A 22,598-nucleotide genomic window follows, 5' to 3' on the forward strand; every position below is an offset into this window, starting at 1 on the left:
GAAAAGTGTTAAAATAAAAAAAATATATATACTCACCTGCTCCCGGCAGCCGGAGTACAGCGCGGCCATCCTGCAGTGGGTGTAAAGGGGGTGAGAGTCAGACCTGCCCCCTGATTGGCTCAGCGCTGAGCCAATCAGAGGCAGGTCTCACTCACACCCATTCATAAATTCATGAATGGGTGTGAGTGAGACTTGCCTCTGATTGGCTCAGGCTGAGCCAATCAGGGGCAAGTCTGAGTCACACCCCCTTCACACCCACTGCAGGACGGCCGTGCTGTACTCCAGCTGCCGGGAGCAGGTGAGTATACTTTTTTTTTTATTTTAACACATTTCTGGATGATTTGCAGGGAAGGGCTTATATATTTAAGCCCTTCCCGACAATTCATCCAGCGCTGTCCGGCAGCCCATTGCTTTCAATGGAGCCGGCTGTATTGCCGGCTCCATTGAATTCAATTGCAAACATCGTTCTTCTCTGCCACAGCTGTTACAGCTGTGGCAGAGAAGAATGATTTGTCTTCTATATGCCGGCCCCATTGAGCGCATATAGAGAAGAGAACAGGAATCGCAGATTGCAGATAGGTGCGATCTGCGATTTCTGTTCTATAATTTATCGGACGAGCGCATAAAAAGCGCTCATGTGTCTGATACCATTGCAAAGCAATGGTTTTAAAAAATCGCCGGACGCATGCGCAAATCGCACGAAGAACCGCCCGTCTGACTAAGGCCTTAGACTGTACACGCAGACACCTCAGTAATGGTAAGAGAGAGATGGGTTAGAGAAAACCTGTCTTTGTCATAGACTACAGCACATTTATCGGGGTGCAGACCTGTCGGACCAGGTGCTTCAGCCATACCTGGTGAAGCAAAAGACCAGGACAGGTACAAAAAAGTAGCAATTTACCTTATTCAACTCATTACCTACAATGTCTACAAGACTTCCTGGGAAAATACTAGCTTTCCTACAGATTGCCAAGCGTAAGTGTGAATCGAACAATGAAAATTAAAGTGTTTTAATTGTCTCCTTTCACGGTGTATTATGTTCACATACACTATGCACGTATTATGCAACAAAATATGCTAATGTGAGCCCCCCTTAATATCCAGGCCAAATTTTGTAAATCTGATACGTATCACTATGTGCAAACATAATATAGAATTTTTCGATAAGATATATATTTCCATCTGTTTACTTTATTTTGGGCACACATTGGAAAAACTTTCATTTTTTTAACCATTTAGGAGACGTACAAATTTAACATTAACTATTAACATTTTGAGGAACACTTTATTTTCCTACACCAAGCCAAGACTGTAAAGGTTCATAGGTGTCAGAATGATAGATACACCCACAAATGACTCCATTTTAAAAACTGCACCCCTTAATGTATTCACTGAGGTGGGTCAGGAGAATTTTGACCCCGCCATTTCTTTTCAAGAATTAATGCAATTTAGACATGAAAAAAAGAAAATTTCATATTTTTACAAATATGTAATTTTAAACACAGGATTTTTTTCTATAGTGCACATGAAAATAAGGATTTGCACCCAAAAATGTATACCCTCCATTTTTCCCTATAGAAATATACCCATTGTGACACTAATCTTTTGTTCGTGTGCAGGACAGGGCCCAAACCGAAAGGAGCAGCCGGTGGTTTTCGAACAGACATTTTGCTTGAAGGTGTTTTAGGCCCCATTGCCCACTTGCAGAGCCCTTGAGTGGCCAAAACTACAGAGAACCCCCACAAATTACCCCATTTTGGAAACTAGACCCCTTAACGAATTCATCTAGGGGTATATGGCCTATTTTGACCCCACCGTTTTTGAATGAATCTAAGCAAAGCAGAAGTAAAAAAATTACGATTTTTTTTTTTTTTTAGCAATTATGTCATTTTAAAAATAGTTTTTTTGTGCAGCACACATATGAATGAAGAATTTCACCCCAAAATGGATACCCCTGTTTGTCCCGTGTTCAGAGACATACCCATTGTAGCCCTAATCTTCTGTCTGTATGCACAACAGGGCCCTAACTGAAAAGAACAACGCGTGGTTTTCAGAACAGACATTTTGGTTGAAGGTGTTTTGGGCAATCCACTCGGGTTTAACTCGCAGCACACCTCAGGGTTCTTCAAACCAAATAGAGAAGGGGACTAATAAGTCCAACGGATGCACGCCAACCGTGTGGGGGTCAGAGCCTCACAAGACCCCCCAAAGTGTATCACGGTATCTCACAAACAGGTTCGTGGCAGCATCCAGGGCGTAATGCAAAAATAAATACTTTATTCCGCCAAAAACATGCTACGTTTCGACCCTCATGGGGTCTTTCTCAAGCATAGGGATAACATTCATAAAACAACACTATATAACAGAACAATCAATATACCACCACCAATCACCTTTACAGACTATCATGTGTGTGCAATAATCATTACCTTATGGCTCTACCTCCCGGTCCAGTAGTTTTCCATTACCAAATAGCGTGGGGCACAGACTCCACGGCTGTCTCCATGTGCGGTATCCATTACTAGTGACTGGCGTTTGCATCAACCTACTGCGCATGCGCAGGAAATATCCGATCCCGCGAGCGCTTCTGATGCCCTCTGAGCGACTGGATTCATCTAGTTTAGTGCTTCTGCGCGATTCTTTACTATAAGATATCGCGAGAGCTCCTTGTGTCAGACAAATAGACTCACGGGGCTCTGCACTTTTAAACACAGGATTTTTTTCTATAGTGCACATGAAAATAAGGATTTGCACCCAAAAATGGATACCCTCCATTTTTCCCTATAGAAATATACCCATTGTGACACTAATCTTTTGTTCGTGTGCAGGACGGGGCCCAAACCGAAAGGAGCAGCCGGTGGTTTTCAAACAGACATTTTGCTTGAAGGTGTTTTGGGCCCCATTGCCCACTTGTAGAGCCCTTGAGAGGCCAAAACGACAGAGAACCCCTACAAATTACCCCATTTTGAAAACTAGACCCCTTAGCGCATTCATCTAGGGGTATACTGCATATTTTGACCGCACCATTTTTGAATGAATCGAAGCAAAGTAGAAGGAAAAAAATTACGATTTTTGTTTTTTTGGCAATTGTGTCATTTTAAAAATAGGTTTTTTTGTACAGCATAGATAGGAATGAAGACTTGTACCTCAAAATGGATACCCCCGGTTGTCCCGTGCTCAGAGACATACCCATTGTGGCCCTAATCTTCTGTCTGGATGGACAATGGGGCCCAAACTGAACGGCACATTGCGGCCCCCCATGACATCTCCAAGCTCTCGGCTACCTTTAGTAGCCAGGAGCAACGAGATTATAAATTTCCACTTGCCCTCCCCAGCTTCTGCGCTTGTGTCCGCTATTTTGGCGACAGGCGCATGCGCCAAAGCTGGGTAGAGGTCCACGAATAAGGATCCTGTCAAGGGACATCACTGGTGGCCTTATTTCAGTAATTTCACCTCCCCTTACAGATCGGATCCGTGACGGGAGGTGAAACTTTACCTTTTTTTACTTTTACGTGATCGCCATTATCCATAACCGCATACTGTGGCCCTCCATGAAACCTCCAGGCTCATGGCTACATTTAGTAGTCTGGTGCGGGGAGATATTAAATTACCCCAGCAATCTGCAGCTTCTGCGCTTGCGTCCACCATTTTGGCGATGGACGCGTGCACAGAAGCTGGGGTAAGGTCTGCGGATAAATCTGAGGCCCTTAGGTACCTAATTTCATCTCCCCTCACGGATATGATCCGTGAGTGGAAATGGAACAAGCTTTTTTCTTTTTTTTAAACTTTTTAAGCCCAGCAGGCCAGGAAGTAAAAAGGCAATGGGCTGGTCACTAAGGGGTTAAAAGACATGTAAGAAACTGAACATGCCTCCGATTCTATAGTGTCATTGGCTGGATATGACAGATGAGGAATCACACAGAATTTGAAAGGTTCCTTTTTGGGCATCATACCCAAAGGAGAAACCTTCAAATCCGCCCACAGACTTGCCATTTTGCCAAGCTCAACCTCTTTGCTCAATTTGCCTAACACAATAGCTGATGTGCATGCACTGTTGCTCCCCCTTTTTTTCTTCTATTATTCTACACTGCATTCTCCACCTATTACTCATTGGGCACTACGTAGCCTGTAAAAGAGAAAGCAGAAGTTGTTAAAAACTTGGTATATAACTATACAATGGAGGAGATTCACCCTCCATGTTAAGGGATGATATTGTAGCTTTGAACACTTTTTGTGAGTGAGGATTGGACATATCAATTTTCATTGGTTGATAATTATCAGTTTACATTGGTTGTCAATCCCTGATGAACCTGTACTCATTTTTTTGGAGAAGGATGCAAAAAAGGCATTTTTATATCGATGCATTCTGAGGGCCATTTTTTTTTATTTTACTCTCCAAGTAGCCATATGGGGGCTTGATTTTGTTGGTTCATATTGACGTTATTATTGGTACTGTTTTAGGATGTAGTGTTCTTGGAGCACTCAGCTAGAATTAAGCTGAGAGCTCAAGAGGGGTATGCAGAAGATAGCTGGAGAGCTGTCTTATGTATACAGCTGCTGTGTTCTCAGAGCGCTCAACTGGCATCCAGCTGAGTGCTCCAAGCAAGGTATGCAGAAGACAACTGGAGCGCTGCTTTATGCATACTTATGCTGTATTCTCTGAGCAGGATACCAGCTGAAACAATACTATCAGCGATATCCTGCAGAGAACTTAGCTCGTAGTGCTGATAAGGCTCATTTCTGATTTTTAGCTTGCCTAAAGCTAGCGATGAACGAATAGTGCAAGAAAAGTGCATGATGGACGCACGTTTAGACACAACTATTATCGCTCAAAAGATAGCTTTTGAGCAAATTTTGAGCAATAGTCATTGTGTCTAAAAGGGCCTGAAGGCTGTTTGTAATATCTGTAGCATTGGCACAGTAGCATGCACAGTGCTGTTATCTTCCTCTGAAGCATGCTGTAAAAAGGCTGTGCTAGAGACGTACTGCTCTGAATCACCATGTAAACATGTGGCAGTTGTTAAGGGGCTAAACACTAAGGGCTCATGTCCACGGGCAAAATGTGATTTAAAATCCGCAGCGGATCTCCCGCGCGCGGATCCGCACCCCATAGGGATGCATTGACCACCCGCGGGTAGATAAATACCCGCGGATCGTCAATAAAAGGCATTTTAAAAAAAATGGAGCATGAAAAAATCTGGACCATGCTCCATTTTCATGCGGGTCTCCCGCGGGGACGGCTCCCGCGGGCTTCTATTGAAGCCTATGGAAGCCGTCCGGATCCGCGGGACACAAAAATCATATTTTACTCACCCGCTCCGGTTCTTCTCTTCTCCGCGGCGCCATCTTCTCTCAGCCGCGGCCGGATCATTTTGCTTCGGCCCGGCGCATGCGCGGGGCACGTCACCGACGTCATCGTGCACATCCGCCGAGCCGAAGAATGAAGATCCGGCCGCGACGAGAGAAGATGACGCCGCCGCAAAGAGAAGAAACGGAGCGGATCGGAGGTAAGTTTATTCTCATTTATTTGCATTTTCGGCGCTCATGTCCGCGGGGCAGGAGGGACCCGCTGCAGATTCTACATGTAGAATCTGCAGCGGATCTGATTTTCCCCGTGGACATGAGGCCTAAGACATGCCAGATGCAATACCAGGTGCAATCTATGAACAAAAGTTTTAATGCTTTCTGAAAAAAAAAAGTTCTAAAGCTAATCTCATACAATTGCTCTGAGTATAATGTTTCCCACCCCATCTATTCTATATATCCCATAGCATTTGATTGTATTGACATATTTTTATTGCAATAAATGAGATGGATTCATGTCTATGAATGGAACGGGAGCTTAGGGGAGTTTGGACATTTTACACTACTTGATAGCGGTGACAAAAATAAACTGTTTGTAATCAGTGAGGTCACTTTGTATTTTACTGTCTACTACTTCACAGGAATCAATCTTAAATCCCTCATTGGCAAGAGTTTGCCTTAAAAAACATTCATCATAAGTAAAGACATGATATCTGACTTCACCGACTTTAAAATATGAAGTATTTAAACACCCAAGAAAAATTAGCAGCCCTCCGGGTTTAAGGAGCTTCATTATTCTTTGGAAATTTTTGATGTAGCCATTTCGGTCTCGACTGACCACCTCCAGTAATGCTGATGTGACTATGCAGTCGGCTTGTTCCAGCACCTCCGGGTCTGTGATGTTAGCTTTATGGAGGTCAAATTTCAGAATACGCTTAATGCATGTTTTCAAATATTCTTCCTTATTAATATCTTCTAGATCACTGAAAAGAGAAGATATTTTAGGAAACTGAATAAACATTAAAATGTCCTTACTTTTACTCCTGCCGATAGAGCTGTGACGTAACCATGCATGTTAGACCATTGTTGCATAAAATGGAACAGCTATACCACCCAATGTTCATAGATTATAATGGGCTCAACATATTACATATGGTAGTGAGGAGAATTTAACCCCTTAGTGACCAAGCCTGTTTGCGCTTTAATGACCAGGCTAAATTTTGGAAATGTGACGTGTCACTTTACACATAGAATATCTGTGTAAAGGTTTAGCATAACCCAGTGACTCTGACATTGCTTTTTTGTCACATATATTTCATTTAGGTGGTAAAAATAGACTGATAGACTTTGTGTATATTTATTAAAAGTGCCAACATTTTGAAAATTATAACCAATTTTCATTTTTTCACATTTTCAACTGCAATATCTCAAATATGTGCAAACATACTATACACATTTTTTATAAGATATATATTTCCATCTGTTTACTTTATTCTGGAAGCACATTGGAAGACTTCAGGTTTTTTTAACCGTTTAGGAGGCATTCAAATTAAAAATTGATTATTAATAGAGATGAGCGAGCATACTCGTCCGAGCTTGATACTCGTTCGAGTATTAGGGTGTTCGAGATGCTCGTTACTCGTAACGAGTACCACGCCGTGTTCGGGTTACTTTCATTTTCTTCCCTGAGAAATTTGCGCGCTTTTCTGGCCAATAGAAAGACAGGGAAGGCATTACAACTTCCCCCTGCAACGTTCAAGCCCTATACCACCCCCCTGCAGTGAGTGGCTGGCGAGATTAGGTGTCACCCGAGTATTAAAATCTGCCCCTCCCGCGGCTCGCCACAGATGCATTCTGACATTAGTTCAGGGAAAGTGGTATCTTGGTGGAGCTGCTATAGGGAGAGTGTTAGGAGTATTTTAGGCTTCAAGAACCCCAACGGTCCTTCTTAAGGCCATAAATCTTCTCTATATGCGCTCAATGGGGCCGGCGGCAGCAGCGCCGACCCCATTGAGAACATATAGAAGACAAATCCTTCTTCTCTGCCACAGCTGTATGTTTGCCCATACAGCAATGGGCTGCCGGCGAGCGCGGGGATGAATTGTCGGGAAGGGGTTAAATATATAAGCCCTTCCCTGCAATTCATCCAGAAATGTGTTACAATAAAAATATATACTGGCGTATAAGGCGACGGGGCGTATAAGACGACCCCCCAACTGTCACCTTATACGCCGGAAATACAGTGGAGCAAAGAATAAAAATCATTACTTACTTCTTCTGACGTTCTGCGGCGCTGCTGCAGGCTGTCGCTCCCTCCTGGTTCCCGGCAGAGCATTGATTTCTCTACGAAGGGCTTTAAATCCCCGCCTCCAGAAACACACGTGCCTTCAGCCAATCACAGCCAATGACAATGATGTCATTGAATGGCTGTGATTGGCTGTGTTTCTGGAGGCGGGGATTTCAAGCCCTGCGTCCAGAAAGCAATGTTCTGCCGTGGACCAGGAGGGAGCGACAGCCTGCAGGAGCGGCGCAGAACGTCAGAAGAAGTGAGTAATGATTTTTATTCTTTGCTCCGCTGTATTCCCGGCGTATAAGGTGACAGTTGGGGGGTCGTCTTACACGCCCCGTCGCCTTATACGCCGGTATATATTTTTATTGTAACACATTTCTGGATGAATTGCAGGGAAGGGCTTATATATTTAACCCCTTCCCAACAATTCATCCTGCGATCGCCGGCAGCCCATTGCTTTCAGTGGAACCTGCTGTATTGCTGGCTCCATTGAATTCAATAGGCAAACATCGTTCTTCTCTGCCACAGCTGTTACAGCTATGGCAGAGGAGAACGATCTTTACGCTGACAGTGCGGGGGGGGGGGCACTCTTGCCGCTATTGTGGCTTAATAGTGGGACCTGGGAACTTGAGATGCAGCCCAACATGTAGCCCCTCGCCTGCCCTATGCGTTGCTGTGTCGTTCCCATCACTTTCTTGAATTGCCCAGATTTTCACAAACGAAAACCTTAGCGAGCATCGGCGATATACAAAAATGCTCGGGTCGCCCATTGACTTCAATGGGGTTCGTTACTCGAAACGAACCCTCCAGCATTGCGAAAATTTCGTCCCGAGTAACGAGCACCCGAGCATTTAGGTGCTTGCTCATCTCTAATTATTAACATTTTGATGAACATTTTGTAGTCCTACACCAAGCGAAGATTGCAAAGGCTCATAGGTGTCAGAACGATAGATACTTCTACAAATGACCCTATTTAAAAAAATACACATTTTATTGTATTCACTGAGTCATGTGTATTTTGACCACATAGTTTCTTTTCAGGAATTAATGCAATTTAGAGAAACATTTTTTTGCAAATATGTTATCTTAAATACAGCATTTTTTTCTATAGTGCACATGAAAATGAGGATTTGCACCCTAAAATGGACATCACTAATTGTTCTGTGTTCAGTAACATATCCATTGTGGCCCTAATATTATGTCTGTACACTCAACAGGGCTCAAAATGAAACGAGCAGCTGGTGGCTTTCAGAACAGACATTTTGCTTGAAGGTGATTTAGGCCCTAAAGCAAACACTTGTAGAGCCTTTGAGTGATCAAAATGATAGAGAACCCCCACAAATGACCTCATTTTGATAACTAGACCCCGGAAAAAATTAATCTAGGGGTGTACTGTTTATTTTCACCGCACAGTTTCTGAATGAATCTAGACAAAGCAGGAGGAAAAAAATTACAATTTTTATTTTTTTAGCAATTGTGTAATTTGAAAAAGAGTTGTTTTTGCCCAGCACACATATGCATGAAAATATTCACCCCATAATGGATACAACTGTTTCTCCTGTATTCAGAAACATACCCATTGTGGCCCTAATCTTATGTCCCAAACCGTGGGCCAAACTGAAAGGAGAATTACACTTCAACTGTCTTTAAACTTTTACATGACCGCCATTATCCACTTGATAACGTCGATCACGTGACCGGGGACTGCTCACTGCAGCTCTCTGTCACTGTTTTAGGCTCTCAGCTACCTTTATTAGCCAGGATCAAGGATATTTTAAATGTACCGGTCCCTCCCTAGCTTCTGCGCTTGAACCCGCCATTTTGGCGACGGGTGCATGCGCTGCCAAAGCTGGGGAAAGGTCTGTGGATAAGGATCCCATCATGCAACATCGCCGGGGAGATTAAGTAAGTAATTTTATATCCTCTCATTGTTCGGATCTGTGATGAGAGGTGAAACTTTAGCTTTTTTTTTTAACTTTTACGAGATCGCCATTAAATAATGATGATCACATGACCAATAACTGCGTACCATAACGTCCATAAAAGCACTAATAACAGTATTTACATAAGACCAGTTTGATGGTTCTTAGTTCAAGCTATAGGGTGGCAGCCTCAGTGTTTCCAGAACAATGACAGCCACAAGGCCACCAAACCCTGGGCCCTTATACAGGGCCTACATAAAATTGCCAGCCATAGAGCACATATAGGGGTGCTTGAAAGTTTGTGATCTGTTCAGAATATTGTACATTTTTTCATATATTTGACCTAAAATTACGTCATTCACAAAAGTCTTAAGGTGCATTTAGACTGAAAGATGATCGCTCAAAAATCGCTCAAACGGCAGTTTGAGTAACAGATTGAGTGATCTTTGCATTAGTCTTAAGTAGCTAATTAGCTACTAAAAGAGTTAAATGCAGGTGGAGCCGGACTCGCTGATTGTGAGAACAAAGCAGCTGTCCCCCCCCCCCCCCCCGCATGACCCAGTGTCCACAGCGCACACCAAACTGTCCCTGCCCAGCCTTCAGCTGCACTCATGCCACACGCTGGCCTCATGTCTATTTATAAGTGTGTCTGCCAGAGGAACCGCAGGCACACACTGCAGAGGGTTGGCACGGCTAGGCAGCGACCCTCTTTAAAAGGGGCGGGGCAATAGACCACAATGCTGTACAGAAGCAATGAGAAATATAATCCTGTGCCACCGCCATCAGGAGCTGCACACGTGGGCATAGCAATGGGGAACCTATGTGCCACACACTATTCATTCTGTCAAGGTGTCTGCATGCCCCAGTCAGACCGCGTTTTTTTATAAATAGTCACAGGCAGGTACAACTGGGAATCCCCAACTCCGCAATGGGAATTCCGTGTGCACCCACAGCATGGGTGGCTCCCTGGAACCCACCCGCTGTACATAAATGTATCCCATTGCAGTGCCCTGGACAGCAGAGCTAACGTCAGATGAAATGCAGGTGGGCTTCGGCCCACACTGCATGCCCCAGTCAGACTGGGGTTCTTTAGAAGTGGACACATGTAGTTACAACTCCCTGTGGACCCACATCATGGGTGGGTGCCAGGAAGCCACCGGCGGTACATAAATATATCCCATTGCATTGCCCATCACAGCTGAGGTAATAATGTCATGTTTAATGCAGGTGGGCTTCGGCCCACACTGCATGCCCCAGTCAGACTGGGGTTCTTTAGAAGTGGACACATGTAGTTACAACTCCCTGTGGACCCACAGCATGGGTGGCTCCCTGGAACCCACCGGCGGTACATAAATATATCCCATTGCATTGCCCATCACAGCTGATGTTACGTCAGCTGTAATGCAGGTGGGCAAAAAATTAATTGGATTACACTGTAGGCGAGGGCCCACAAAAATTGGTGTACCAACAGTACTAATGTACCTGAGAAAAATTGCCCATGCCCAACCGAGAGGGCAGGTGAAACCCATTAATCGCTTTGGTTTATGTGGCTTAATTGGTAACTAACTAGGCCTGGAGGCAGCCCAGTTAAAATAAAAATTGGTTGAGGTGAAAGTTTCAACGCTTTAATGAGCATTGAAACGTATAAAAATTGTTTAGAAAAATTATATGACTGAGCCTTGTGGGCCTAAGAAAAATTGCACGTTCGGCGTGATTACGTCAGGTTTCAGGAGGAGGAGCAGGAGGAGGAGGATGAATATTATACACAGATTGATGAAGCAAAAAGGTCCCCGTTTTGGATGGTGATAGAGAACGATGCTTCCATCCGCGGGTGCAGCCTACGTATTGTTTATGTATTGCTGCTGTCCGCTGGTGGAGAAGAGAAGTCTGGGGAAATCCAGGCTTTGTTCATCTTGATGAGTGTAAGCCTGTCGGCACTGTCGGTTGACAGGTGGGTACGCTTATCCATGATGATTCCCCCAGCCACACTAAACACACTCTCTGACAAGACGCTAGCCGCAGGACAAGCAAGCACCTCCAGGGCATACAGCGCGAGTTCAGGCCACGTGTCCAGCTTCAACACCCAGTAGTTGTAGGGGGCAGAGGCGTCACCGAGGACGGTCGTGCAATCGGCTACGTACTCCCTCACCATCCTTTTATAGTGCTCCTGCCAACCCAGCCTTGACTGGGAACCGGTGACACAGTCTTGCTGGGGAGCCATAAAGCTGTCAAAGGCCTTAGAGAGTGTCCCCTGCCTGCGCTGTACATGCTGCCTGATCTCTGCACCTCCCCTGCTACCTGGGCAGCGGAAATGCGCCTTCGGCCACTAGCGCTGTCGGATAGGAAGTTTACCATCAGTTTGTCCACCAGCGCCCTGTGGTATAGCATCATTCTCGAACCCCTTTCCTCTTTGGGAATGAGAGTGGAAAGGCTCTCCTTATACCGTGGGTCGAGCAGTGTGTACACCCAGTAATCCGTAGTGGCCAGAATGCGTGTAACGCGAGGGTCACGAGAAAGGCATCCTAACATGAAGTCAGCCATGTGTGCCAGGGTACCTGTACGCAACACATGGCTGTCCTCACTAGGAAGATCACTTTCAGGATCCTCCTCCTCCTCCTCCTCTGGCCATAAACGCTGAAAGGATGACAGGCAAGCTGCATCTGTACCCTCAGCAGTGGGCCAAGCTGTCTCTTCCCCCTCCTCCTCATGCTCCTCCCCCTCCTCCTCCTCCTCCTCCTCTAGCCATACACGCTGAAAGGATGACAGGCAAGCAGCATCTGTCCCCTCAGCAGTGGGCCAAGCTGTCTCTTCCCCCTCCTCCTCATGCTCCTCCCCCTCCTCCTCAACGCGCTGAGATATAGACATGAGGTTGCTCTGACTATCCAGCGACATACTGTCTTCCCCAGCCTCCGTTTCTGATTCCAAAGCGTCTGCCTTTATGCTTTGCAGGGAACTTCTCAAGAGGCATAGCAGAGGAATGGTGACGCTAATGATTGCAGCATCCCCGCTCACCATCTGGGTAGACTCCTCAAAGTTTCCAAGGACCTGGCAGATGGCTGCCAACCAGGCCCACTCTTCTGTAAATAATTGAGGAGTCTGACTCCCACTGCGCCGCCCATGTTGGAGTTGGTATTCCACTATAGCTCTACACTGCTCATAGAGTCTGGCCAACATGTGGAGCGTAGAGTTCCACTGTGTGGGCACGTTGCACAGCAGTCGGTGCACTGGCAGATTAAACCGATGTTGCAGTGTCCGCAGGGTGGCAGCGTGCGTGTGGGATTTGCGGAAATGTGCGCAGAGCTGGCGCACCTTTCCGAGCAGGTATGACAAGTGTGGGTAGCTTTTCAGAAAGCGCTGAACCACCAAATTAAAGACATGGGCCAGGCATGGCACGTGCGTGAGGCTGCCGAGCTGCACAGCCGCCACCAGGTTACGGCCGTTGTCACACACGACCATGCCCGGTTGGAGGCTCAGTGGCGCAAGCCAGCGGTCGGTCTGCCCTGTCAGACCCTGCAGCAGTTTGTGGGCCGTGTGGCTCTTCTCTCCTAAGCTGAGTAGTTTCAGCACGGCCTGCTGACGCTTGCCCACCGCTGTGCTGCCACGCCGCGTGACACGGACTGCTGGCGACGTGCTGCTGCTGACACATCTTGATTGTGAGACAGAGGTTGCATAGGAGGAGGAGGAGGGTGGTTTAGTGGAGGAAGCATACACCCCCGCAGATACCACCACCGAGCTGGGGCACGCAATTCTGGGGGTGGGTAGAACGTGAGCGGTCCCAAGGTCTGACTCTGTCCCAGCCTCCACTAAATTCACCCAATGTGCCGTCAGGGAGATATAGTGGCCCTGCCCGCCTGTGCTTGTCCACGTGTCTGTTGTTAAGTGGACCTTGGCAGTAACCGCGTTGGTGAGTGCGCGTACAATGTTGCGGGAGACGTGGTCGTGCAGGCCTGGGACGGCACATCGGGAAAAGTAGTGCCGCCTGGGAACCGAGTAGCGCGGGGCCACCGCCGCCATCATGCTTTTGAAAGCCTCCGTTTCCACAAGCCTATACGGCAGCATCTCTAGGCTGATCAATTTTGCAATGTGCACGTTTAACGCTTGAGCGTGCAGGTGCATGGCGTCGTACTTGCGCTTGCGCTCAAACAGTGGCGCTAGCGACATCTGGACGCTACGCTGAGAGACATTGCTGGATGGGGCCGAGGACAGCGGAGGTGAGGGTGTGGGTGCAGGCCAGGAGACGGTACTGCCTGTGTCCTCAGAGGGGTTGGATCTCAGTGGCAGGTTGGGGCACAGGGGGAGAGGCAGTGGTGCAAACCGGAGGCGGTGAATGGGCATCGTCCCACCTTGTGGGGTGCTTGGCCATCATATGCCTGCACATGCTGGTGGTGGTGCCTCCCCAGCTGATCTTGGCGCGACAAAGGTTGCACACCACTGTTCGTCGGTCGTCAGGCGTCTCTGTGAAAAACTGCCACACCGTAGAGCACCTTGACCTCTGCAGGGTGGCATGGCGCGAGGGGGCGCTTTGGGAACCAGTTGGTGGATTATTCGGTCTGGCCCTGCCTCTACCCCTGGCCACCGCACTGGCTCGGCCTGTGCCCACACCCTGACTTGGGCCTCCGCGTCCTCGCCCGCGTCCACGTCCTATAGGCCTACCCCTACCCCTCAGCATGGTGTATTAGCAGTAGTGCAGAAACAGAACGCTGTAATTAAATGTGCCGCTTATTGGCCTGTGGTTGGAGGCTGACTTCGCTTACGGAACGCCAGGAAATAATTTGGCGCACGCCTGCTGTAACACTTAGCTGGCTGCGTATTTATTTGTAGAACTACTACCCCCAGCACACACGGACCCAGAACACTGAGCACAGTGACAGGCAGGCCAAATAGATTTTTTGCCCAATATTTTTTTGAAAAGGACCACAGCGTATATTCAATCAATAATATATGTCTTCTGGCCCTGCCTACACAATTCTGTCCCTGGAGTGTGTCACAGAACTGCAGAGTGTTGCACTGTTATTAACTGCAAAAGAGCGGTGATTTCACAGCCAGGAAATAATTTGGCGCACGCCTGCTGTAACACTTAGCTGGCTGCGTATTTATTTGTAGAACTACTACCCCCAGCACACACGGACCCAGAACACTGAGCACAGTGACAGGCAGGCCAAATAGATTTTTTGCCCAATATTTTTTTGAAAAGGACCACAGCGTATATTTAATCAATAATATATGTCTTCTGGCCCTGCCTAAACAATTCTGTCCCTGGAGTATTACTGCAGGGCGCAATGCTCTGCACAGCCGATATACCCAAAAAAAAAAAAAAAGTGCAACACTGTAAAAAGCTGCCTCCACAGTACTGCACACGGTTAGATGTGGCCCTAAGAAGGACCGTTGGGGTTCTTGAAGCCTACACTAACTCCTAACACTCTCCCTATAGCAGCTCCGGCACCAACAGCACTGTCCCTCAGCTATGTCACAACGCATCTGATGCGAGTCGCGGGAGGGGCCGATTTTTATACTCGGGTGACACCTGATCTCGCCAGCCACTCACTGCAGGGGGGTGGTATAGGGCTTGAACGTTGCAGGGGGAAGTTGTAATGCCTTCCCTGTCTTTCAATTTGCCAGAAAAGCGCGCTAACGTCTCAGAGATGAAAGTGAAAGTAACCCGAACATCGCGTGGTGCTCGTTACGAGTAACGAGCATCTCGAACACGCTAATACTCGAACGAGTATCAAGCTCGGTCGAGTACGTTCGCTCATCTCTACTTTTGAGCAAATTTTGAGCGATAATCATTTTGTCTACATGGGCCTTTAAGAGTAGGTAGAAGTAAACCAAATCTAACAAATTAGTCAAAAATATTATACTTGGTTATTTATTGAGGAAAATTATCCAATATAATGTACGTGAATGTCAAAAGTATGCAAACCTTTGCCTTTAGCATCTTGTGTGACCCCATGGTGCAGCAATAACTGCATGTAAACATTTCAGCTAATTATTGATTCATCTTGCACATCAGCTTGGAGGAATTTTAACATTCCTTTATTACAGATGATCGAGCATACTCATCTGAGCTTGATGCTCGTTCGAGTATTAGGGTGCTCGAGATGCTCGTTACTCGAGACGAGCACCACACGGTACTCGTCTCGATTAAACGAGCACTGACCATTGAATTCAATGGAGCCGGCAATACAGCCGGCTCCATTGAAAGCAATGGGCTGCCGGCGAGCGCGGGATGAATTTTCGGGAAGGGCTTAAAAATATAAGCCCTTCCCTGAAAATCATACAGAAATGTATAAAAAGTTAAAAAAATATATACTCACCTTGTCCCGGCAGATGGAGTTCAGCCGCGGCCGGCAGTTTTCCTGAACTGCTGTGAGTAGTATTCAGCAGCCAGGGATTTAAAATCCCCGCCTGCTGAATGAGCTGCCTCTGATTGGTCACAGCCTCACCAATGAGAGGCAGCTCTCACTCACCCATTCATGAATTCATGAATGGGTGAGTGAGTGCTGCCTCTGATTGGCTCAGCGCAGGGACCAATCAGGGGCAGCTCTCAGCTGTCATTCAGCTGGTGAGTATACATTTTTTTTTATTTCTACACATTTTAGGATGATTTTCAGGTAAGGGCTTATATTTTTAAGCCCTTCTCGAAAATTCATCCCACGCTCGCCGGCAGCCCATTGCTTTCAATGGAGCCGGCTGTATTGCCGGCTCCATTGAATTCAATGGGCTAACATCGTTCTTCTCTGCCACAGCTGTTACAGCTGTGGCAGAGGAGAACGATCTTTATGCTGACAGTGCGGGGGGAGGGGGGTCTCACTCTTGCCACTATTGTGGCTTAATAGTGAGACCTCGGAGCCCGAAATGCAGCCCTGCATGTTGCTCCTCGCCTGCCCTATCCATTTCTGTGTTTTTTACATGACTTTGGTGATTTGCTAAGATTTTCACAAATGAAAACCTTAGCGGAGCACCAGTCATATACAAAAATGCTCGAGTCGCCCATTGACTTCAATGGGGTTCGTTACTCGAAACGAACTCTCGAGCATCACTGAAAGTTCGACTCGAGTAACGAGCACTCGAGCATTTTGGTGCTCGCTCATCTCTATCCTTTATACAAAACAGCTTCAACTCTTATGTTTGTTCTTCTTTAACCATTGTTTTGTAGGAGGACTTGCTGGTAAGAAAGGGTGTCATAGAGACTCTTATCACAGTAACTGATGATGATCACACAGCTCCTGTCACACAATTATAATTCAGGACATTATAGCTAATATTCCTGCCTATATACTTTTAGGTCTGTAGCTTATTTACATGAATATACAGAGTATTAAAAATCACACCATCCTCCCTGCATGCTGAGATAGCACCGGATCTAGCTAGTATGGTCATGTTTATTCCTGCTGAGGTCTCACAAGAAAGCTAGCATAGCATAGAGGAGATAAAACAATAATAAATCTCAGCATCAAGATGAAGCCTGATAAGCATCAGGCAGGGTGCTACATTGCATAGAGTTTATTGATCATACAGTGAAGCTTTTAGACACTTTCACCTTTTTTATATTTTATTAGTAGCCATGTGCAAATTAATTAAAAATGAAAAAGTTTTTCGCCATCATTCTGCATTTAGTATCCCACAATGACAAAGTGAAAACAGTGTTAGAAGTCTTTGTACATTTTTCAAAATAAAAAACTAACATTTTGCATTGACATAAGTATTCAGACCCTGTACTTAGTACTTAGTTGAAGCACAATTGGCTGTGCTTACATGTGGCAGATGTTTTCTTCATCCCCATTGGGAATAAAGAATTCCCTGCTGCACCTGTCACAGATCTGATGGATGCGGCAAAGGAATTCTAAATCCCCGCGGGAAATAGAGAATTCCCTACTGCATCTATCACAGATGACAGCTGTGGTAGAGGATCCAGCTGCCACCACCCAGTAACTGTTTTTCAGGGAAGGGCCTTAAGTATAAGCCCTTCCCTGAAAAACAAGGCAAAGTAGTGTAAAAAATAATAAACACCACATACTCACCTCCCTTCAGCTGCCAGGGCTCAGATGCATTCTCTCTGAGCTGTTCCCAGCTCTTCAAAGCAGTTCTTTCTGCAGGCGTGGATTTAAAATCCTTGCCTGCTGTAAGAGCTGCTTCAGATTGGCTGAGGCGCTCAGCCAATCGCAGGCAGCTCTCACCTGTCAGTCATTCAGTGAAAGCTTCCTGTGATTGGCTGAACTGCTCAGCCAATCACAGACAGCTGCTTCTTTGACATTAATACACGCGTGTTTTTGCAAGTACAGGGGTGAGCACCTATGTACGCACCTATGTATGCACAAAAACACACTCGTGTGAAGCCACCCTTAAGATTGTTTTTACTAAAGTCACCCCTACGAGAGGTATTCCTCAGCTCTTTATTATGTAAAGTTATATAAAAATCAAATAAAAACTTTTAAAACTGAAATACAACTGCTAAGATGCTCGATGATCCCAAGAATCAGAGTTATTTCAATACGAGCCCTAGAAATTGCCAAGAATACATATTTAGCACTCTTCAGTCTCCCACTGAAATTAGTGAAGTGGCTGCATACATGTACGACTTCCAGTCTATTCATGCATGAACCTTCCTGACCTCCCCCAAATAACCATGGATGATCAATAGAGCAAGCATATGTTCCTGAAGGAGAGAAGGGGATATGCTGTTGCCTGATACCTCTGGTGGCCGCTTAACTTTCCTGATAACAAAAGGATAATGCATGTTGAAACCCAACAGCCTGATAATTATTTTCCCCATCTGTCACTGAGAAAAAGTTTAAACCCCTCATAAACATTAAGTTTTGTTCACTTCACATTTTCCCATACAGTTAAGGGCCTGTTCTCATGACTTTTACACTTATGTCCGATGGTCATATCATGGTTTATGTCCTAAATCCCCAAAAAAACATAAAGATGGAACTCCTGAAAGAAAGCTGTCTATACCAATCTACAAATCTACTGAAATAAGGAGCAAAACAGTGAGTTTTCATTTCAGCAAGTTTTTTGCTTATTTCCGGTATTCAGTGCTGGAAAGTAGAATGAGGTGGTACATAGCTTCCTCTTGATGATATATGATTTAATAGTATCTTACCTAGTGCAGTGAAGTTCTTTTACATAATCATGAGCGTGAGACCAATCAAAAGCTCCAGTACGCATGGCCAGCCACTTGTTCAGCTCCATAATGCAAGCATCATTCAGTTTTAGTATTGTAATTTCTGGATAGAAATCACTGACTGTATATAACTGATGAATAGTGGAGCCCATGCAAAAATCATAAGCAGTTTTCCCTTTGAAATTACCTACAGAGGGAAAAAAAGAAAGACTCAAATCGGTATCAGTAGTCAACTGAAGTCTCCACTGTGTTATATTCTGATGTTCATAATAATTAGAATTTATGTTTATAGACAAAATCTCCCCTATAATTTAATTTGGAATTGTAGATACAAACCTGCAAACAATGCATCATGTATCTTCTTCATAAAGTAATTTAAAATCTCTTCTCTAAATCCTGTGTCTTCGTCACATGAAAAATAGGTTTGTAGAAAGCCCCTGGTGTTCATTCCATCCTTATGGTAGAGCTTTGGCTTTTGCATATCAATTCTTTCATTGCAGAGTTTTGCCTTTGGCGCATCCATTCTTTCCTATGAAAGGATTCCTCTTCTAGCAGCTAGTGGTTTAAGTGTACCTTGCTAAGCCTTTTATACAGTATGTATATATTTACAAGGCTAAACAATCACCAATAGAGAAGCAGTGGGCGTGGTTGTGTTATGTGAAATAATATTTACAATTACCTTAATCGTTTAGTGACAAAGCCTGTTTGTGTCTTAATGACTAACTGTTTTTTTAAGTTTTTTTCATCAACGCATTTGTAGAGCCATAACTTTTTAATGGTTCTGTCAACGTAGCCACATAAGGGCATTTTTCTGCAGGACCCGTTGTATTTTTAAATGGCATTATTTTTTGAGGGGCATATAATATATTGTATAAATGTAATGATTTTTTTAGGGGGATTTGTTACAAAAAGAAACCTGCTATGTGTTTGTTTTTTTCGTATTTGATTCTTACGGCAATCAGTGTGCAAAACAAATAATGTATTATTCTCTACGCCAGCACTATTCTGGTGATACCAAGTTTATACAGCTTTTTTCATGTTTTGCTATTTTTGTACACAACAATAATTTTTTTTAAAGATTTGTGCTTGTATTGCTGCCTTCCAAGAGCCACAGAAATGTTATTTTTCCATTGACCGAGGTCTATATGGGCTTGTTTTTGTGGGATGAACTGTAGTCTTCATTTATCCAATTTGTGGGAACATATAAGATTTTGATTGCTTTATATTCCATTTTTTTTCTAGATGCAAGACAAGCAAAGGCCTTATTCAGATGAGCCTTGTTTTTGCGCATTAATAGTCATGTGAAAAGATCACTTCTCGAGTGTGTAAAAATCGTGTCAACAAAGCTATGTGCACAATACACATTTGTGCATAATTTGCACATTCAAATGAGGGAATTATGCATGGCTAGGAGAAAGAGAGGTCAGGTCCTTTCTTTTTTCGCAGCACGGACCTTAGATACACGCATTGCAGCCATGCATGTCCTATCTTATTCAGATGCAAGTATTTGGTGCGCCTAAAATCATTTATGTGAACGATTGTATAGGTGACCATCGGATCTAAAAGACACAAAAAATACGCTCCTCTGAATGAGGCCTAAGGGTGGGTTCACACTAGCGTGTTTTTGTGTGTGCGTACGCACGCACAAAAACACACTTGTATTTACAACAACGCATTCCCTATGGTGTGTGCAATGTCCGTACTTTGCAGGTGCGTGCCTGCAAAGATAGGACATGCGTGCACCATAGGGAATGCATGCATTGTTTTCAATGGAGCCGTGGCTGCTGTGTGCATTTTAAATCTCCGCCTGCTGATAGATCAGCACCACAGTGCAGGCGACAGCAGGAGAAGACGCAGCTGAGCCCTGGCAGCTGAAGGGAGGTGAGTATATATATTTTTTGTTTTTTAAACCACTTTTACTTGATTTTCAGGGAAGGGCTTGTATTTAAAGCCCTTCCCTGAAATCAATTGCCGGCAGCAGAATCCTCTACCGCAGTTGACATGTGTGACAGCTGCAGTGGAGAATTAAAGAATTCCTCTGCTGCATCTGCCACAGATGTGGCAGATGTAGCAGCAGGGAATTCTTTTAACTAGCGGATATGAATCGGCTGCTGATAGCTGAGAGCTACAGAGCCGGGGACAGCGGCAGAAGTCGACGCTGAACCCTGGCAGGTGAGTATTTTTAATTTTTTTTACTATTTTAAAAGGCTTTTCAGGGAAGGGCTTATGAAGCCCCTCCCTGCAAAGCCACGACAGCTGCAGGGGCTCAGAAAAACCCTCCGATCTCTGCTGTGTTAACCCTTTAAATGCTGCAGTCTATGTGACTGCAGCATGTAAAGGGCTGTCACTAGAGATGAGCGAACGTGTTCTTAACGAACACTTACGCACCCGGACACCGGCTTTACCGAGGACTTCAGTGTCCGCGCGTAAAGATTCGGGGGGCGCCGGGGGACGGGGAGAGGCGCGGCGGCGCGGGCGGCAGCAGCGGGGAACAGGGGGGAGCCCTCTCTCTCTCCCTCTCCCCCCCACTCCCCGCCGCACCCCCCCCGCGCTGCCACGGCGACCCCCGAACTTTTTTCGCCCGAGCACGGAATTGCTCGCAAAGTTCGGTGTTCGGGCGAAAAGGGGCGGAGCCGAACACGTTCGCTCATCTTTAGCTGTCACTATTGGACCCCCAGAATGTGCTCAGGGGGTCTCTGTGGAAGTCCCCTAAGGCCTCCTTCCCACGAACGGATTTACGCTGCGTAAATTCACGACAAAAATCCGCTGCGTGGCCCCCTGCTATTAGGTTCTATTGAACCTAATAGCACAATGCTCACGATGCGTAATTCAACCGCGGAATTACGCACCGCGATTTCTCCCGTCCTCACCCGCAGCATGCTCTATTTGCTGCGGGTGAGGACGGGCTGTACGCGCTGACGGCTTCCATTGCAGTCAATGGAAGCCGTCCGTTCACGCTATCTCCCGCTGTAACCAGTGGGAGATAGCGTGAAAAAACGCTTCCCCACCTACCGCCGCAGCGTCATTTGACGCGGCCGGCGCGTCACGTGACACTGCCGGCCGCGTCACGTGACGCGGTGGGCGTGTCACACGACGCGACGGCGGTGGGCGGGGAAGCGTTTTCACGCTATCTCCCGCAGGTAAGTATAGGGGCTCTGGGGGGCGCCGTGACGGGCTTCACTGCGTAATATTACGCGGCGGAGCCCGTCACGCTCGTGGGAACGAGGCCTAAAGGGACAAAAAAAAAAGTTAAGAAAAAAGTTAAATATTATTAAAAAAATAAAAAACAAAAACACTTGTCTCCCTTTACTTTGTAAAAAATTAAAAACAAAATTACACATGTGGTATCCCTGTGCCTTAATGACCCAGAGAAGGAAGTTAGTACATTATTTAACCCCTTAATGACGCAGTCCCTTTTTTTCTTTTTTCCACATTTCTTTTTTTCCTCCCCCGTTTAAAAAATCATAACTCCTTTATTTATCTATCGACGTCACTGTATGAGGGCTTGTTTTTTGCGGGACGAGTTGTATTTTTTAATGGTCCTATTTAAAGTACTGAATAACTTTTACAAAATTCTAAGTGGAGTAAAATGAAAAAAAAATGACATTCCACCATCTTTCAGTGCGTTTTGTTTCTTCGGCACACAAACTGCAACAAAAATGACATGATAACTTTATTCTACGGATCAGTATGATTACTACGATACCAAACTTGTATAGTTTTTTTTTGTTGTAGTACTTGTATGTTTTTTCAAAGACCTTTAATTTTTTAAAATTATTTTCTGCAGCATCTTCTGCACGCAATAACTTTTTTATTATTCTGTCGATGTACTTGAGCAAGGGCTCCTTTTTGCGGGATGTCCTGTAGTTTACGTTAGTACTAATTTAGAATACACATGACTTTTTGATTGCTTTTTATTGCATTTTTCCTGGGAGACAGGGTGACTGAAAAAGTG

At 45.4% G+C, this 22,598-nt stretch overlaps 1 protein-coding gene across 3 annotated transcripts; it reads right to left on the bottom strand.

Moving 5' to 3' along the window:
• Positions 1–1,637: 1,637 nt before the first annotated feature.
• On the bottom strand, positions 1,638–19,197 carry LOC136632485 (nicotinamide N-methyltransferase-like). 3 transcript variants are annotated; one of them, XR_010793173.1, is made up of 4 exons: positions 18,980–19,197; positions 18,623–18,830; positions 5,635–6,287; positions 1,638–5,042 (listed from the first exon to the last, which is right to left on the bottom strand). XR_010793173.1 is itself a non-coding variant. In XM_066607413.1 (3 exons), the coding sequence occupies exons 1-3, from the start codon at positions 19,164–19,166 to the stop codon at positions 5,867–5,869; spliced, it is 816 nt and encodes a 271-aa protein (XP_066463510.1). In that variant the 5' UTR covers positions 19,167–19,197; the 3' UTR covers positions 1,638–5,866. The 3 variants fall into 3 exon arrangements, 1 of the variants encoding a protein (XP_066463510.1); XR_010793174.1 differs by having other exon boundaries at positions 1,638–5,240; positions 5,294–6,287; XM_066607413.1 differs by having other exon boundaries at positions 1,638–6,287.
• Positions 19,198–22,598: the final 3,401 nt, after the last annotated feature.

This window comes from Eleutherodactylus coqui, chromosome 6 (genome assembly GCF_035609145.1).
Source record: "Eleutherodactylus coqui strain aEleCoq1 chromosome 6, aEleCoq1.hap1, whole genome shotgun sequence".
Lineage (NCBI taxonomy): Eukaryota > Metazoa > Chordata > Amphibia > Anura > Eleutherodactylidae > Eleutherodactylus > Eleutherodactylus coqui.

Excerpts from the sequence above, each read along its gene's own strand:
- LOC136632485 (XM_066607413.1), bottom strand. The coding sequence starts at position 19,166 with ATGGATGCGCCAAAGGCAAAACTCTGCAATGAAAGAATTGATATGCAA. Across the intron at positions 18,831-18,979 it reads ACATGATGCATTGTTTGCAG|GTAATTTCAAAGGGAAAACT; the intron begins GTTTGTATCTAC and ends TTCCCTCTGTAG. Across the intron at positions 6,288-18,622 it reads AAAGAACTTCACTGCACTAG|TGATCTAGAAGATATTAATA; the intron begins GTAAGATACTAT and ends TTCTCTTTTCAG.